The sequence below is a fragment of the Epinephelus lanceolatus genome, chromosome 3 (assembly GCF_041903045.1).
Source record: "Epinephelus lanceolatus isolate andai-2023 chromosome 3, ASM4190304v1, whole genome shotgun sequence".
NCBI classification, from domain to species: Eukaryota; Metazoa; Chordata; class Actinopteri; order Perciformes; family Serranidae; genus Epinephelus; species Epinephelus lanceolatus.
In genome coordinates this window covers 6,416,374-6,435,118 of record NC_135736.1, presented here as the reverse complement: position 1 = coordinate 6,435,118, position 18,745 = coordinate 6,416,374, and the positions used below count along the sequence as shown (strand labels likewise).

The 18,745-nt window shown below is 40.6% G+C and overlaps 2 protein-coding genes across 14 annotated transcripts in view; both read right to left on the bottom strand.

Annotated features, from left to right (window-relative positions):
- pecam1b (platelet and endothelial cell adhesion molecule 1b) overlaps nt 1-10,454 on the bottom strand; it is a 32,694-nt gene extending 22,240 nt beyond the window's left edge. For 6 of the 10 annotated variants that reach the window (XR_013488452.1, XM_033625378.2, XM_033625380.2 and 3 more), the window contains exons 1-6: nt 10,236-10,452; nt 10,089-10,124; nt 5,567-5,863; nt 4,898-5,179; nt 4,532-4,813; nt 861-1,133 (exon numbers count right to left, since the gene is read on the bottom strand). Coding sequence is in view for 9 of the 10 variants with exons in the window: in XM_033625378.2 (XP_033481269.1) it covers nt 861-1,133; nt 4,532-4,813; nt 4,898-5,179; nt 5,567-5,863; nt 10,089-10,124; nt 10,236-10,278 (1,213 nt within the window). In the remaining variant the exon portion in view is untranslated. Of the gene's footprint in view, nt 1-860; nt 1,134-4,531; nt 4,814-4,897; nt 5,180-5,566; nt 5,864-10,088; nt 10,125-10,235 lie in introns of all 10 variants that reach the window. The other 4 variants (XM_033625376.2, XM_078163747.1, XM_033625377.2 and 1 more) reach the window with 2 other exon arrangements.
- Nucleotides 10,455-15,914: 5,460 nt separating this feature from the next.
- Nucleotides 15,915-18,745, bottom strand: part of rptor (regulatory associated protein of MTOR, complex 1) — a 272,436-nt gene continuing 269,605 nt past the window's right edge. For all 4 annotated transcript variants that reach the window (XM_078163746.1, XM_078163744.1, XM_078163741.1 and 1 more), the window contains one exon: nt 15,915-16,034. In XM_078163746.1, coding sequence (XP_078019872.1) covers nt 15,966-16,034 — 69 coding nt within the window. In that variant the 3' untranslated portion in view covers nt 15,915-15,965. The remainder of the gene's footprint in view (nt 16,035-18,745) is intronic.

Here is an 18,745-nt window from a genome sequence, read left to right as displayed (position 1 = left end):
AGGAAATTCTCATCAAGATATATAACAGTTCCATAAATGTTAGACAGCAGACTTATACAATTCAAGATTGTACATAGACTCCACTACACAAAAGCAAGACTTCATGGTATATATCCCAACATCTCCCCCTTGTGTGATAAATGCAAACAGGACACAGGCACGCTTACCCATCAACTATGGTTGTGCCCCAAGCTTTACTCCTTCTGGTTGCTTATATTCGACTGTATATCAAAGGTTTTTCTCGTCATATTTAGGCTACCTGTGATCTCTGTCACTGATAATCACTCTGCTCAGGCTCTCTTTCTCTGTACTCTGCTAGCAAAACGCCTCATTTTACTACATTGGAAGTCAGTATCCAGCTCCTCTTTCCACCAATGGCTGAGGGAGCTTGGCAACGCGATTCATATGGAGGGCCTTTGATATAGACTGGCCAACAAGAAAAAAAATCTTCCTGAAAAACTGGAAGCCATTTCTCAACAAATGGTCTGCAACCCAGCAGAAAGGGATTGACTCATATCCTACTCTCTTGACGTTAGGTGACTAGGGCCTATCCATGGTGCATCACACCCTCATTTTTGTAAGAATTTGGTTGCCAGGGTGTCTGTGTTTTATTGTTTGTTTATTCCCCCACACACTTTATCTATTTATTTATTTATTTATTTATTTATTATTATTTTTTAGTGTTTGTCACTTTATTGTTCTCTATATTTGTCTCAACTGGACATTACTTTATGTTGCCTTTGGGTGGCATTCAGATTGCTGTCTTTGCAATGTGCACTTATCTGTCCTCAAAAATGTCTAAAAGGGGCTTAACTTTATCCTGAAAATTTGCATCTGAAAGAGGTATTAGGTCATCTTACCTTTGGGACGTACAGTGAGGATTTCACTATGTTTCACAATGCCTTTGGCTTGAGCTGCACAGGTATAGTTGAAATCATGCGACAGGGCATTGCCAGCAAATACTCCATGTCCTTTAGGGATCAGTGGGCTTTCAGGTGGATCAAGAGTGTAAGTCAACTCTTCCCTGCTGAGTCTCTCAGAGGCAGTGCTCTCACTTTTGCAGGTTAGTGTCATATATTCCCTTCGAAAGACTTCAGTAGGAGACATGGTGAGAGTGGGCACTGAAAACAGCTCTGTGGATGGATTAATAAAGAAAAACAATTATTTGAATTGATATCACTTAATAGTGTAATGCTGATATGTTTGGAACTTATAACCAACAAAATGTAATAAAAGATTAGCAGACAAATCAAAACAAATTGTTAAATAATGCAGATTAAAATGGCAAATAAGTACAAAGTTCTTTTTAATCCTCCAATCAGTTGATGAATTTATAATTTTATTCTTTTATTTGTTTCACTTGGTCATTTTAGTTTTCAGTCTTCTTGCTCTGTCTCTCTGTAGACTTGGCACACATATGATCCGTTATCTATTTCTTATTTTTCTCACCAACCGAGGAAGTTAAGCCTTTTAAGCAGTTTGTTATGTGTCTGTTTCTTGAGTGTTTTAAAAGAGTGGGTAGAGAGAGTGCCGGTGGAAATTTAACCACAGAACCCAGGCATATTGTAGCCCTACCTCCCCTTTTATGAATTGTGGCATTGTTGTATTTAACGAATAAAGATGATCCTGTCATATTTTGCATTCATGTATCCTGTGATTATTTAACAGTTCTGAACAATCATAAATCCACATCCTTTAGTGATACTTATTGTTCGCTCAATTCATTAAACAGCCATACACCCGCAGTAACAGCAATGTAAACCCCAATCCATCCATGACACAAAATTTTAATGTGAAGTCTAAACAAATGCCCCAGATTGTCAAAAAGACATAAAAACTTTATATTCACTTGACACAAAAACTCATCCCTTGTGAACTTGACATACATTTTTTATGTTAAGTCAATAAGTTTTGAGTTTTGCCGTTGAGACATGGGCACTGCAGTTAGAGCTACAGGCTACAATAAGGCTAAAAACAGAGTTCAAATGACGTTTTTCCAAACAACTTTTTGTGTCGGAGCTTCAGGACACTTGGATCACTATGGACGGGCAGTATGGAGATACCTTGTGGTTTCAATTATGTGTTTTTTTGGACGTTTTAATCTGGTGCGCCGTCAGCCTCCATTAGGTGGAGTTGTGCTGCTACCCACTCTCCCCTGGGATCTCTGCAAGGGATGTGAGGACTCTAAAACTTCTCCTGAGCCTCCCTCAGCATATGGGTGAGTAGATAATGGCTGAATTTTCATTTCTGGGTGCACTATCCCTTTAAGAGAAGTTCATGTTTTGTTCTACGACATAAAATATGTTAGTAAATACCCCACTAATAAATTTTGAGGCCTTAAGGTATTCTATTCTTAAGGCAGCTGCTAACAAGTGGCTAAATGAGACTACAGACCGTCATCAAGCAGATCACAGCTGTACACCCTCGCTGTGGTGGGGATTTTAAGTCATGCAGCCATGGTGTAGTTTTATGGCCTTTTTACTTCTGACCATTGCATTTATGGTTCAAAAATCATAAAAGTGGTGTTCATTTGTGAAGATTATCTTGCTGTACAAAACGAGTGAATATCATTAACATTTGTTTGCCAAAGAGCTTATTTTCTGCAATAATCCAAAATCCAATGGGAAAATCCCATAGGGTCTTTGAAGAGGGAACCAAGGGGACACTAACCTCCGCGTCAGCCTACAAAAGATTTCATCCTTGCAGCACTCTATAGCCGACCGAACTCCAAACCAACCAGAGATTATTGAGGAAATGAGTATTTTTGAGAGGACTGTGGCTTTCTAACTGAAAACACTGCTATCTAAGCACACAGCACCAGTGACTCTAGCTAGCTACCAAGCCAAAGCCAATTCTATTCATAAAACTACACATGCAATGGTAATTACTCTATGGTATACTTGTAACGGTCAATAAAGCATTTTAGCCAGCAATATAACACTAACAAAAATAGCTTGGACTGGAAAGATGAATAAAAATAAATTTGTTTTTGATCCCTAACTTTAATGATTAAACTAACTTTTTTTTTTATTGATGTTTTAAGTTATATTTCTGATTTGTTTGATACACTTTTAGGATGTTTTGTCAGTTTTGGGGCATCGTAGCTGTAGCCTCTATTAGAATAACAGTGATGCTTAATACTATTAAGATGAAAAACATATCAGTTGTCAGAACACCAATGTATACAGTACAGGCCAAAAGTTTGGACACACCTTCTCATTCAATGCATTTTCTTTATTTTCATGACTATTTACATTGTAGATTCTCACTGAAGGCATCAAAACTATGAACGAACACATGTGGAGTTATGTACTTAACAAAAAAAGGTGAAATAACTGAAAACATGTTTTATATTCTAGTTTCTTCAAAATAGCCACCCTTTGCTCTGATTACTGCTTTGCACACTCTTGGCATTCTCTCCATGAGCTTCAAGAGGTAGTCACCTGAAATGGTTTCCACTTCACAGGTGTGCCTTATCAGGGTTAATTAGTGGAATTTCTTGCTTTATCAATGGGGTTGGGACCATCAGTTGTGTTGTGCAGAAGTCAGGTTAATACACAGCCGACAGCCCTATTGGACAACTGTTAAAATTCATATTATGGCAAGAACCAATCAGCTAACTAAAGAAAAACCAGTGGCCATCATTACTTTAAGAAATGAAGGTCAGTCAGTCCGGAAAATTGCAAAAACTTTAAATGTGTCCCCAAGTGGAGTCGCAAAAACCATCAAGCGCTACAACGAAACTGGCACACATGAGGACCGACCCAGGAAAGGAAGACCAAGAGTCACCTCTGCTTCTGAGGATAAGTTCATCCGAGTCACCAGCCTCAGAAATCGCAAGTTAACAGCAGCTCAGATCAGAGACCAGATGAATGCCACACAGAGTTCTAGCAGCAGACCCATCTCTAGAACAACTGTTAAGAGGAGACTGCGCCAATCAGGCCTTCATGGTCAAATAGCTGCTAGGAAACCACTGCTAAGGAGAGGCAACAAGCAGAAGAGATTTGTTTGGGCCAAGAAACACAAGGAATGGACATTAGACCAGTGGAAATCTGTGCTTTGGTCTGATGAGTCCAAATTTGAGATCTTTGGTTCCAACCGCCATGTCTTTGTGAGACGCAGAAAAGGTGAACAGATGGATTCCACATGCCTGGTTCCCACTGTGAAGCATGGAGGAGGAGGTGTGATGGTGTGGGGGTGTTTTGCTGGTGACACTGTTGGGGATTTATTCAAAATTGAAGGCACACTGAACCAGCATGGCTACCACAGCATCCTGCAGCGACATGCCATCCCATCCGGTTTGCGTTTAAAACAGAATATAAAACATGTTTTCAGTTATTTCACCTTTTTTTGTTAAGTACATAACTCCACATGTGTTCATTCATAGTTTTGATGCCTTCAGTGAGAATCTACAATGTAAATAGTCATGAAAATAAAGAAAACGCATTGAATGAGAAGGTGTGTCCAAACTTTTGGCCTGTACTGTATGTACAGTGAACACACACAGATCATCTTTCCTCTGTCTACTCACCAGTCACTGAAATCTTTTTTGAGTCAACTTTCACTAAACCCTTCATCTCTACTCTGCACTCAAACTCCCCAGGGTCCTTTGCCAGAGCAACCATGCTGTAGTTCACTTTGGTGTCGCCACTGTTGAGAAGCTGGCTCCCCTGGCTCAGGAAGAGGTGGAGGTTTCTGGTAGAGGTGTCAAAGCCATGCTGACCATTTCTAACTGAGCACAAGATGACAAGTTGGTCTCCTTCATAGATATTGGACCGCGGGAAAATCTCCAAAACTGCTGTGATGGGAAGAGCTGAAGAGACAAAACCAACAAGGAAAAACCACTAAGATGAGTCCAATACTTTGAAAAATACAGACATTTCTAAATGCTACTTACCTTTCACTGACACATTAACAGCGTTGCTTTCCTCGGACTTGACGGAGTCTGGTGTTATGAGGACAGTATAAGCACAGTGAACTTTGTGGATGCCGACACTGCTGAAGTGAAGCTTAGCCTCTGCCTGGTTGGAGTTGACCTGCCTCTCCACAATTTCTTTGTTGTCCTCAAAGAAGTAGAAGAAAATGGAGCCTCTCTCGCTGGGCGCTATACACCTGGCCGTTATCTCCTCCCCTTCACTGAACACATCTTTGTTAAGGTGGAGAACTGGTTTCGACAGGCCTGGAAACCAAAAATGTGAGAGACATACTCAAGTTTAAATCCAAAAGTAAACAAAATTGAAACAGCACCATCTTTTGCAAATGAAATGAAAAAATTCTCCTGCTTGCTGTTGCACATAAATGCAGCAATTTCATTATCTTAATTTTGAAATAATTTTTTGTTCTTACATACATGGGATTTAGAACCATGCCTGTATTGGTTACATTATCATGGCTAAAAAGTGTTAATCATTTAAGGCAAAAATCTCAGATTTCAGTTCAGTATGAAATAAAAATTACTCACACTCACTACAGTTATTGTAGCCTATTAATGTTATCTAAACACTCAAATTCACCTGAACTTCTCAAACCATAACAGATAAAACTGTATCCATGATAACAAACCAACCTGTTACTGTGAGTTTCTTGGCTTCACTGGTCATGTTTTTCCCCTCAATGTTGATCATGCACTTATATTTGCCAGTGTTGGAGACTCTGGCCTCAAGCAGGGGGTACAGGAGATCCTCCGAGGTGCTAGAGGTCTTGGTGTAGACTTTGTTGCCGTCCTTGTATATAGTGTACTCACGACTCAGCGTCTCCTGACCAGTGCTGCTGACGATGGCCTTGCATCTCAGAGTCACGTTAGTGTCCCGAATCACGTCAGTGCTGGGCTCAATGGACAGGGTGATTTCTCTTATCGTGAATACTAGGGAGTGAATTAGAAAATAAATAAATTAGACTTAATGTACAAGCTAATCTATGGTACTGGCAGTGCTCATATCTGGAATATTTTGGCTTTATTTTTGTACAGAAGGGGTAAGTAGGACGCGTCACCCATCTTAATATAAAATCTATGACATGAGGTGTTAGCTTAGAGGTTATTGTCGTCTCCCGTTGAGAGGGGGATTTGAAAAACGGTTACATACAGACAGCAGAGGGAAGTCAGAAGTGAGTGCCCAGTGGCAGGATCATAGCCACAGTCTACATCTAGTGAGTCAGATGACTGTTGTTGGCTCTGTGGACATATTAATGTTGGAGTCCTTTCTTACCTCTCAATAGAGACTATTTCACTCTTCCCCTGTGAACCTCTGTCATATTACACACCTGTTCTATACACTATACACAGCATGTCCATCGGATGGTTACTGTTTTATATCCTGAGGAACTTAAGTGCCCAAAAGTGCCCCAACGTTGACATACAGAAAGAATGTATTGGAGTCATAAGCAAGTAGCTTTACCCTTTTTCATTTGTGCTTTCTCAATCAGAGTTTGGATTGAATAGATTTCCTTTTAATCACTTCCTATTCCCATTTAAATCAGTAATCCCCAATGGCCTTTTTGCTGCCATATTTGAAATGACTGCCGCTGAAATTTCTATTACAGGTGCCATATAATTAAGTATCAGCTTGGCACTCAGGAAGCTGATGTGTTACCATAGAATTGCATCATACCGGGGATGGCATCCCATCAGGGTATGAGACTCACATAGGGAACAATGCATGTGTGCATGACTGTGAAATTCATTGGTAGTCATCTGATGTTAAAAAAACAAAAACAGCGGAAGAAGGCAGATGTAGATAAGGAAGAGCACCATCTATCTCGATGCAGCTGGACCTGATGGAGCAAGCTTTGGTGCTTATCCGGGGTGATTACAGTATAAGCAACTTGTTGAGATGAAGACAGCTCGGGGGGTACCACTGGTAGGTCTCAGGGTTTGGCATCCTTGAGCCATCTCACTAGGGTCTTGACACCAGTGAGCCAGTGTGATCACTGATCTCACAGGTATGAAGTTCAGCTGTCGAAGACAAAAGACAGCCAACCCCAGCTACAGAAATGATGTTATTATGAAGTTGGTTGTTATATTCCTGGATCTCTATGAGTTCTTCCCTTTCAATGACTAAACTTTTTCAATCTCTTCATGTTTGTCAATCATGGTTTACTTTCAGTACACTTTTTTACCCTGAGCCTCATTGTGTCTGGATTGATTTCAGCAGCAGAACTGTGTCATTCACATGGCCACATATGGACGCTTTGCTAATCACCTGAACTGATCCCAGAGCCATGAATCAATTCAAATGCTCATGTGGTTCACAAGCACCAAGAGGTGGAAAATAATGAATGATTCATAAGAGATATTTGCTGTCAGATTCACCAATGTATAAGAGACTGTCCAACATTTTGTCTTTTAGAAAACATTTAGAAGTAACTTTTAAAAGTGACAACTATTTGGCGTTCAGCAGTGCACCCAGACACAGAAAGCACCCTAGCACATCACCCATATGGTCGAGTACTAGAGACAACAGGCTGCTGTAGTGTCTCAGACGAGGGTGTGGGGCTGTAAACAACCCTGGAAAACAAGGGGAAAAAAGGGCAGGAAAAGCACTTTGTCAGACAAACAGGCCACCCGGGGGACCTATCACCATTTCAGAGCCTGCTGAATCTGGCCCACACCCAGCATCATTCAGCAGGAGCTGGCAGGGCTGATGATGAGAAAAATCAGGCGTGCAGAGCAGAGATTTGCTATGGGCTCTCGATACGCCATCTGAGTTATGGCAGCTACACTGAGCCAGTGGTGGAATGTAACTAAGGACATTTAGTCAAGTATTACACTGAGTTGAGAATTTTTTGATACTTTTTTCCCCCCATACTTCTACTACACCACATTTCAAAAGGAAATATTGTACTTTTTACTCCTCTACATTTATATAATGGATATCATTACTTTTCAGATTAAGATTTTACATTAAAAACATTTGATAAGCTAATAAAATACAACACAATATGTAAGATAAAACCAGTTGTCCCCTTACAAAAAAGCAGTGTCTGAGTTATCCGTTCCACCAAATAGTGAGTTTCACTGTTTCTTTTAAAGGAACAGTGTGTAGGATTTAGGAAGATTCTGTGGTGTCTAGTGGTGAGGATTGCAGATCGCAACCAGCTGAAACTTCCTCCGGTTAAAATTCCTTCAGTGATCATTGTTCAGGAGGTTTTTACCGGGAGCCAAATTATCCGCAGAGGTCTCCTCCTCTCCAAAACAAATGGACCAGGTGATTAAAACCAGTTAAAACACTGAATAAAGCAGTTTCATGTTACAAATCAGTGTTTAAGATCCAGGGGCCAGTTGCACAAAACACCTTATGTGAAGATTTTCCTTAAAATCTGAGATAAAGTTTCCTTTAAGTAAAGTCGGTTGAACAAAAAAACCTTAAGTCTTCTCCCTAACATTTCCGTAAGGTTTTCTCCTTATCTTGGCCTTATACTTAAGGAATAGCTTAAAGTCCGTTAAACAGTTGCACAAGGAACCTCAGCAACCACAGTAAGGAAAAAAACACAAGGTACCTCTGACTGCAAATTAACCTCAACATGGCTGAGTTTATGGCGATAAATGAGGAAAATGAAGGCATGCCAAGAAGAGTGTTTCGCGAACAGGGGAACCCGATTTCCCCCCCCAATAAGCAACTCGTGTCATTCACTGGGTTTCAAACACCCTCACCCAACTGCTGAATGCTGTCATGAAGTTCCTGTCCAAATGTTGCAAATTTCCTCCCACATTCATTGCTTCATGTTTGCTGTTATTTTCAGATCAAACTTACTTTTAAGTATGTTCTTCCTTTTATTGAATTCCTCTAGAAGTATGTTTTTTTCCTCCATCTGACCAATTTGGTTTTGGTGTCCTCATATCTTCTGCCATTTTTTTACTATCAGACTGACTTTGTGAGAGGATACTTTTGTGTGACAACAGCCCATGTTCAAGCAAACAAATGGTTTCCATGGAAACAGTAGAATTTTACTGCTGTAAAATCTCTTTCAATACGGTAAATGCCTTGTCATTTTTCCTTCACTAAGGAAACATTTTAAGAGATTCTGTGCAACACCCTTAATTAATTTCCTCAGCGAAGGAAAAGTAAATCTTAAGTGCCATACTTAAGGAGAAAACTCAAGATGCTTTGTTCAACTGGCCCCAGATGTTCAGGTGGTTTTTACAGTGAGCAGAATTATCAGCAGAGGTCTTCTCCTCCTCAAAACAAACAGATTCAGTGATGTTAACTGGTTAAAATAAAATAGAATTCACATCAGAAAATCAGTGTGTTTCAGACACTTCTTGTCGTTGAGGGGCTCCTAACTATGGTAGCTGACACTGAAATGCAAAAACACGAATTTCCCTCCAAAACTATCTAGAGCCAGTGTTTGGTTTGTCCATTCTGGGCTATTGTAGAAACATGGCAGAGCAACATGGCGATCTTCACAGATGAGGACCCACCCCCTATGTAGATATAAACGTCTCTTTCTAAGGTAAAACAAACAAAACAATTCTTTTTATCAGGTGATTCTACACTTAAGAAAATATACTCATTATTTTACATTCCATTTCTGCAGAAAAATATCCCCTAAACCCTACACACACTGGACCTTTAAATTACAGTTTGAGGCCCAAAGAGGTCAAATTATCCAATATTTCATTGGAAAGCAAATATCAAAGAAATATATAAAAACTGAAAACAGCTCAAGTCCGGACCTTGACCCCAGTTAGACAATGCCTCCATCTCTGCTACAACAGATCCGGGCTGAGTCATGTCTTCCAAGAGTACAGGGAGGCGTGTGACACTACTCACCAACATGTTTCCAGCCCTTTCTACCCCAGCTTTTCCATCCTACCAGACACCAGCAATCAGAAGGCTCTGATAACAAACAGGACTGTTTCCACTGACTGACCATGTGTCTCCCTTGGCTTTGTTTTTGGGAGGGTTTTTAATAGACTGAAAAGCTGTCTAACTCAAAGCCCAATAACTATGACCATATGGAAAGTAAAGCAATGATGCTCCATAAACATAACAAACATAAACTCCACCTTCTGTTCCAACCAATGACAAGTCTGTGGAAGATATTCAGTGAGCTGTTTCTGTGTAAAGTGTAATTGATCTTTTACTTACTTCGCTGTGCGTTCACCACACTCCCTGGATGGAAGTCTTAGAGCAAGATAAGACAGTAAAGCACCAGGTTAGAGACAAATTAACAACGTCCACAAAAAGAAATCCAAACAGTTCCTAAAGAGGAAGACAGGAGATCAGTAGTCTTACAGGTGGACAGGAGCGTGGAGGTGAGCAGTAGGAGGAGGCCCATCCTGTATGAGGAACGCTGAGGCTCCCAACGCTGCTGGCAGTCCTGTGGTTCACAGACTTGTGACTATACTAGCTTTTGGGTGGTGTGTGAGGGGCAGATCTGATTCTGGTGGGTGGGAGCGGACACTAAGGTGGTGCTCTACCTCAGCCGCTCAGTGGTCAGTCAGTGGTGGCGGTTATCAACCCGAACAGCCCTCGGCTTGGCTTAATTTGCCAGGAAGTGAGTGTTGTTTCCTCAGGATGTTCGTGTCGCCCGGCTCTTTGCTGTTGTGGAATGTTCTCCTCTGGTCTACTTCATGTAAGTGTGTGTGTGACATGGTAGTCACAATAATGTTGTATTGCTCAGGGTGCAGTAGTCAGGCCTTTGACCTCTGACCTTGGCTGGCAGAATCGATGCAGGTAGATGAACAAGACAGGGAAAACAGTCTTTGTGCAGCACAGCCCACTTCCTGGAGGAAAGATAATTTAGCTTAGCTAGTGTGAAGTGTTTTCACAGACATAAATCTCAGCCTGGCTCTAACAGGACACAGGTAGGTGGAGTCATTGTCACTAATACACATGCTTCCCATACTACACTACTGAGAAACAGACACTTTTGACTTCATTTGTTGGTCAGTGACTTGATACAATCCAAGATATAAATTAAATAAAAGGATCTGCTCCTGAACAATATCACACCCCAAAGTGTTCTCAAACACATAAATAAATATCATGTGGACCCAGAAAGGCATTATGAAAATACAGTGAAAGTCTGTTTTTTATTTCAAAATGGTATTTTCCCAAATTATACTTTTACTTCATAATGTCACTAATGGTGCATTCAGGAGCTCCTCAGTCTCATTTCACAAGTTGGGAAGTTGTTCCTTGGATTTTTGTTGCTCAGAGTGTTTAAACAACATGTTGATAATAGTTTGAATCTTTATATTACAAAGTGATTTTGTTCCAGTTGCACCAGTAAATCCCCTAAAACTACTGAAACATTGACTAATGCCGAGTAGTCAATGCTAATTAATAACTTCTCTAACTTATCTGGGTCACTCTATGTGGAGAGTGACCAACAATTACAACCTAATACCATATTAAAAATTACAAGTGAGCAAAAAATTGATATGCAATATGTGAATTGATAAAAAGTCATTATCATCAATCAAACATTTAATTCCATTCCCGATGCTTCTGTTTATGACAGGATTCAGCAACTCCTGTACCAAAATTTTCACCAGCTTTATGAGTTGTTGTTTTGACTCAAGCAGTGTTAATTTCATTAACAAACACAATGATGAAAATTTTTCGCCAACAACCTTTTATCCATGATGAAAATGAGACAATGAAGAGCTAAAAAAAGATCTTGATAACAAAACTGGAGCGGTGTCAGTCGTTGTTGTGAGCTATGAGCTGTTAGTTGCTTTAATGTAAATTTAATGTTTTAATACTTTGACTGCAGACTCCCTGTGTCAGCTCTGTCTCCTGCACCAGCTGGATTAGGAGAGCTGCTTCAATCAGGTGCGTTATTAACAGCCATGTTACTGCATGTAATGTAGTTCATGCATTATCTGTTTTTAAATATATGATCTCAGTTTCAGATGAATTAAATGTCTGAAAATGATCACTTTAAATGTGATACCTATTTGAATTATTAGAGCAGCTCTTGGTAATTATAGGATTTGCAGTTTTGAGTGAAGCTGCTGTTCCGTTTCGAGTCTTGAAAATCCGACCCTTGCAGGACTCTGGTTAGGGATCTATAACACAAGCTGTGACACTTAAACTGGAATTTTTTGGCAAAGTAATAGGTTTTAATACACCAGCTGTTCATGTGCAAGTTAAACAGCAAGTTATATGACATGTAGGGGCAGTTTATGTACATGCAGCATATTCCAAATTCACACTCCTTTCATCATAATCCATATCCAGGGTATAAATTTTGTAAACATTCAGGGCCGAGGCACTACACTTATTTTCAATGACAAAATCATGTCAATAGTCATGTGCAGTACTACCTTCATTTTCCTCTCAAGTCTGAAAAAATGACCCTAATGACATCATCAGGGTTTCTGGGTTATGCCCCAGCAGTTTTGGTCTTTACCCATACTAAGTGCTAAAAGTCAGGATTTTTTGGCCTCTATGGCCTTCTCTCTCTCTCTCTCTCTCTCTCTCCCTTATAGAAGTGTTAAACTAAACCTTTTAACATTTTGTCTTGTCTTAATCAAAAGCAAACAAACAAAATATATTAAAATCAACACATATTTCAAGGTCCAGTGTGTAAAGTTTAGTGCCATCTAGCGGTGAGGTTGCAGATTGCTATCAATTGAAACTTACCCGGTGTGCTAAGTATGTAGGGGAACTACAGTAGCTGAGGTAAAACATGAATGACTCTGTCAGTGTTTGATTTGTCCGTCCTAAGCTACTGGTAGGAACATGGTGGACACTGGAAGAGGACCCACTCTGTATGTAGATATAAATGGCTCAATCTAAGGTAACAAAAACACAATTCTTAGTTTTAGGTGACCATAAACTAATGAAAACACAGTTATGAATATCATATTCCATTTCTTCTGATTGATGCCCCTAAATCCTACACCTAAATCCTAAATCTTGGACATTTGAGATAACCAGTAAAATTCTCATCATAATTTGATAAATAAATATCAAATTAAATATTTAAAGATATTAAATAAGATGTACTAGAATGTTCCCAACAGAGACACCAAGACTGCATCAAATAGTGTTTTTCAACAAGAATTTACCTTATTGCATTAATACAGCTTGAAAATATGTTTTTTTTTAGAGTTTTTTTATAATGTAGACCAAACAACCACAGCGTAATATTATTTCAAATGCCAGAAACAGACAAAATCCGGTGTTGTATTTGGTTTATTTCATTGATTTCATCTCCTGTCTTATAAACCAGTCAGCAAAGCAGTCTAAAGTCACAGAGACAACCCTGATTGTTTTCATTTTTCCATTACTACTTTGTTTAAGTCTCTTCTTTTTCTCCAAATCTAAAATCTTAAAACTCAAAGCAGGATACTTAGAGATGAATGTGATTCTGTGCCAAAATACACGGTTTCGGCTGAGTCGGTGAAGCAGCTGAGGCCTGCTAAACCACACAGAGTGCTAAAGAGCTCGGTGACGGGGTGATGGTGGGGACTAATGTGGCGACTGCGACTGCAGCCACTTAAATGCAGACTTTATGGTGTGTGTGTGTGCTCCCAGTTCACTTCCAGTCCACGAGTCCATTCCTTCTGTGGGAAAAAGCAAAGCTCGAGACAACTGATGCAGAGAGGTGAGGTGGGCGTGGCAGGAAAGAAAGAGGGGGCGGCTGTCGGGGTATGTTGGCGATGAAAGAGGGCTTGACAAGAGTGTGTGTGTGTCTCTGTAAGGGTAAGGCTGTCCCCGCTCTTTTTCCCTCCACCTCACCGAGGCTAAGGCAAACAAAATGCCAGCTGAATTAAAAACATAAAATTACAAAACAGAAAGAGAAAAAAAAAAAACATTAAAAAAAGCTAAATAAGCAAAGCAGCAGCCCCAGAGAAGAGGCACATTGATGGTGATACTGCACCAAAACAAACAAAAAAATAATAATCTGAGCCCACCTTCTTAACTGTAACACACTGACATTTACATCAACAATGTCCATGATCTCTGGAGCGACAACACATCCGGTCATATGACTGACCACACTTGTCCATCATGCTGCAGACACTGGGGAGGCTGGCAGTTGCTTGACATTGGTTTGAGGTGGCTCATTACGTACCTGAGCGAGATTTAGGACACAGACTAAAACTTGACACGGTGAGCACATACAGGTACACAGTTAGAGAGAGTGTCACAGCTCCAGTGCCACCGACTAACATGCAACTCATGTTATGCCTCAAATGTTGCTAAACAAAATCAAACCAAATAAGCCTGGCAGTAAAATCAAAACTCAAAGACAGGGAAAAAAGAAAGCTCACAGGAGGTTTTATCAAAAAGAAAGATGGTCCAAACAGTGAGGCAGGCAGGTGATCCCTGGTGTGATGAGTCACTTAACCTCAAAGTTCTCTAAACCTGCTGTGCTGTGTGCTCAAAGCTTGTCTTGACTGTTTGGAAATAAGAAAGCTGCCCTCACTGTGGTTAGATAAGCAACCAGGGTCAACTTCAATTTACACAGCCAGAAAAAAGATGGAGTGGCACACAAGGGCCAAAATCAACAAACGGCAGGTTTTTTGGGACCAGTGCACTCGTCTAAAGCAGGCAAAAAAAAAAAAAAAAAAAAAAGCATTTGCAGGACTTTGCAGGACTTTCAATATCTTTTGCTTCCACAGGGTGAAGATTTGGACATATTGATAAGCAGAAAGTTAAGTCAATCACAGGAAAATCAATTTCATTGATATCTTTCCTGTCGCTAGTGTGAGTATACGAGTTAAAAATCCAGTACTCCAAGTGAATAAAAAGAAAAACTGGAAATGGGTATTTGTATTGCTATACTGTGACACCTTTGGACGCTGTAGGTCAGATTCTGGGCAAATACAGCAGTCTGAAGCTATTGATGCTGCTTTCACCTTCAAACTGAAGCACTATTTTCTTATCTTCAGTGCGCTCTTAACTCAGAAACGTCAGGGGAGGAGCTTGAGGCTGAATCATGTTGGGGTTTTATTGCTTTCCAGGAGGGGTGGGCAGGTACTGCAGGCTCCCTGGAGGTCTGGGTGCTAAGCTTTTACCAATCTACCAATCTCCTCACTGTGCTAAATATAAGGTATGTATCATCCTCAGGGCAATGGAGGGTTTCCCTTTTTACAGGCGATAGGTTAAAAAACAAATAAACCAACAAAAACACCCCCCTGAGTCACAACAAAGGGGCTTGCATGGAAAATATGATTATGTTTGGCACGCTGGGGTCAGGGAAGCAAGGAACATGGGAGCAGGCATCTTTTTTCGGCATCAATTAAGTCCAAGGCTATGAAGGCCCACTGTGGGGCACATCTGTGCTATAATCCACTTTAACACACACACGCACACACGCACACACACACAAACAAACACTCATCATGTCTGCCTGGTCGATGTGTCAGGCCAGAATGAGCACAGTCCTCCATCCCTGGGTCCCAGCGATGCAGCAAAGTAGCAAAACTCTGCGTCCTTCGGCTGTGAGACGGCCTTTCAAATGTATTCATAAACACACAGCGGAATCCAGCAGAGGGCGAGTCTGTGTTTCCTGCATCAGTGAATGTGTTTAAACAGTGTGTGTTGTCCTTTGGGCGACCCCTCCCCCCCAAAACCTCCCCTTCGCCACCTCTAGGTTCGCTGTGGTCACAGTTCGTTCAGGTAGTGATGCTCGCTGTGTGGCGAGGAGGAGCCCCAGTGAACGGTGGGTACCACTTCTTTAAAATAGAACCTCTAATCTTCTGTATACGCTATTTAAATATACACACTCCTCAGCACAGCCAAGTCTACAATCATTAGCTTCATAATAATATGAATAAACAGTGATAATAATAATAATAATAATAATATATATATCGTCGTTCGTAGCATGAGTGTTTGTCAGCAGCCATCACTAGAACATTCAGGGTGGTAATTGCATATGTACAACAAAAATGTCATTTACATCCTGGAGCTGGAGGCTCAGGGTCAGAAGTCATATGTGGTGGTTTTGTTGGGGGGGGGGGGGGGGGGGGGGGGGGGGGGGTGATGATGAATGCTGGTGTGTTATCTGAGCCTCTTCTCTGCTGAGTAGATGGACATGTAGTAGTCGTTGCTGCCTACTGCCAAATGGGGCTGGAGGGAGACAGAAAAGAAGGCAGATTAAATGGTCTTGTTTATCACAGGTGGAATGATGTGTGTACATTCACAAAAACTGAGCAAAGGCAAAGTGTGTACCATAGCAAACACAATATGTTGATCAAATACAATTTAGAATACAGTCCATGTCAGTATTTCCTTTATAAATGCAGTGGTAATTTATTAATTATTAATGTCTGTTAATCAGCTTACTGTATGGATAAATACTTCTAGAAAACCTTCTCTTAAGACAACAGAGGAACCATTTGTGTATCAATTATGTGCAGTCATAACAGTCTATGATGACAATTGACCTATGGCTAAGCCCCGCCCTCAAACGCGATGAGCCAATCACAGTGCGTATAGCCATTCCCATACACTCGGACATTTTCTGCCTGGACGTCCATTGAAATGCATTACAAAAAGTCAGTTTCATTCAGTTTTATGAGCTTTTTCTGAGATTTGAAGTTTAAAAATGGTCAAACAGTGTGCATGGGGTACATGCAACTCCGACACAAGGTATCCTGAGAGGCTGGGCGACGAGGTGTATTTTTTACCCTTTCCTAAACCAACCGAGAAAAGTCTCTCCTTTGGATAAAGTTGTGCGGTAGACCACATCATCAACTCAATGTGATTAAGATTAACAATGATGTTTACATCTGTTCTAAGGTAAGTCAACATCATGTTTGAGGCAACATTTTGTCACTTTGCTGGAAAGAAATATAAAGTTATCTTTAACATCTCTAGCTAACGTTAGCTAAAGTTAGCCTAACGTTAGCTCCTAGCTGCGTTGTTCATCATGTCACCTTGTTTGCTGGGAGTTCATTAGCCTATTTTGTTCTAGATTTGTACTTTGGTGATCGTACATCATTGTTAGCTGTTGTCCAGAGGGCTCTAGTTAAGCTAACGTTAACTTCTGGAGCTTAGCTTCATTAATTTATCTGTAATCGCAGAGATAACAAAGGTTGGCAAACGTTATGCTAAATGATTCAATGTAAATACTGTAGCACCAAACTAACGGAGAGACACTCTTGGTAAAGATGGTAAAAAGGCTGTTATTCTTTTCTCATATTCTGAGCCAAAAACCTTAACTTCAGTGGCACTTTATCTTGTTGTATTTGATGGTGACGGCAACGAGATGCGGTTTATCACGCTCACACTAGGACCTGTAAATAGTACCTTAGGAACCAGAAGTACGCTATCAGACATGGTACTTAGATCCTAGGTCCATTTAGTGTCTCCACTTTAAACAGTACTCTTAAGGCCCGAACATACTCGGGCGTACTATAGGCGAGGAATGTCTGCAGTCATTCGGGCTTCCATAGTCGAGCACACTTCCACGTTGTAGTTTCCTGTAAAAATGTCCGTGAAAAATCCCTGCGATGTGAAAAATACATGCCGAGCAGTCACTGGTGCGCGAAGTGGAGTCTGCGCGGTCGTAAAATCTGAGCTTTGCGCGCACAGGGCTTGCGGACGTCCACTTTGAGTCCGCGTAGACCTCCGCGGAGTCCGTTCCGCGTACGTTCCGCCCGAGTATGTTCGGGAATTTAAGTGTGGGTGGGGTTGTAGTCACTCAATGCCCAGTTCAGCAATCACTGTATTTCCTGTATTTTTACTGGTGACAGTGAGTCTGCATCTTATTTATCGTCTACAAAACGGGGTTGCACGCTAACATTTCATAACAAAACAGAACAGGTTGCAGTGAGTCTCTCTCGATGGGATATTTTAAAAATAGAGGGTGTGTGCATTTAGTCAGTCTTAGGCAAGTGCAGGGGGTTAGTGTTGCCACAGCCCACAGGAACTACGCTCTGTGATGCCACATGTGAGAATATATGCATTTCACATAATCCGGTCGAAAATACATATTTATAAACATCTGAAGTTGCACTCATTACTAAAAGTGTCATCCAAGAGAGACAATAAAAACTAATGGGACAGTCAAAGTTGTTATATTGAAACTTAAGGTGTACTGATGGATTCAGCTGCTGCTGGAGGCAGCAAAACAGCTTGTCATTTTATAGTTAAAGTTCACTAATGTATGTAAAACTCTCCATGGTATGAACAGTGGTTACATAAGCTTCAAAACCAGCAACAACTCAGCCCTGAGCAAGAGTGACCATCCACTATTGACCAATCAATGGACTGCAGTGTTTCTAGCTCCACCTTTTAGTACCAGATCTGTGTGCTAGGTACACCAACAGAGGGGTGACCAAAAAAAGGGGGCGGTACAGAACGGTTCCATTGGTACTATCCACAACTTTTCACACTGGAAACAGGAAAAATGCATACCAAACTGAACTGAACTTTACCGGACTGCTTGGTGGGAACGGCTATCACTTTTAGGCCCGGTCAGAAAGGACTGATGGCGAGGCAATACAATGTGTTTGGGAAGTACAGAGCTTGTGACTCAATACTTGTTTTACTTTAGTTTTGCTGTTTTTAAAAGTGGTTCCCATGTACTCAGCTAATCAACAATGTTGGCTGTTTCTGGATTCTTCATTCACCAAAGGCTTGTAAAAAATTTAAGTTAATGGCATGAATAATTAATATATAAATGGTAATTTTGTGGTAGAAGTATTCCTTTAAAACGCTATAATTTTGAGGTACCTTAGGTTAGTATTTCCATTTTACTCATCCTTATACTTATTCTTCTCTACATTTTAGAAGGAAATACATATTGTACTTTTTACCTCACCACAGTAATATAA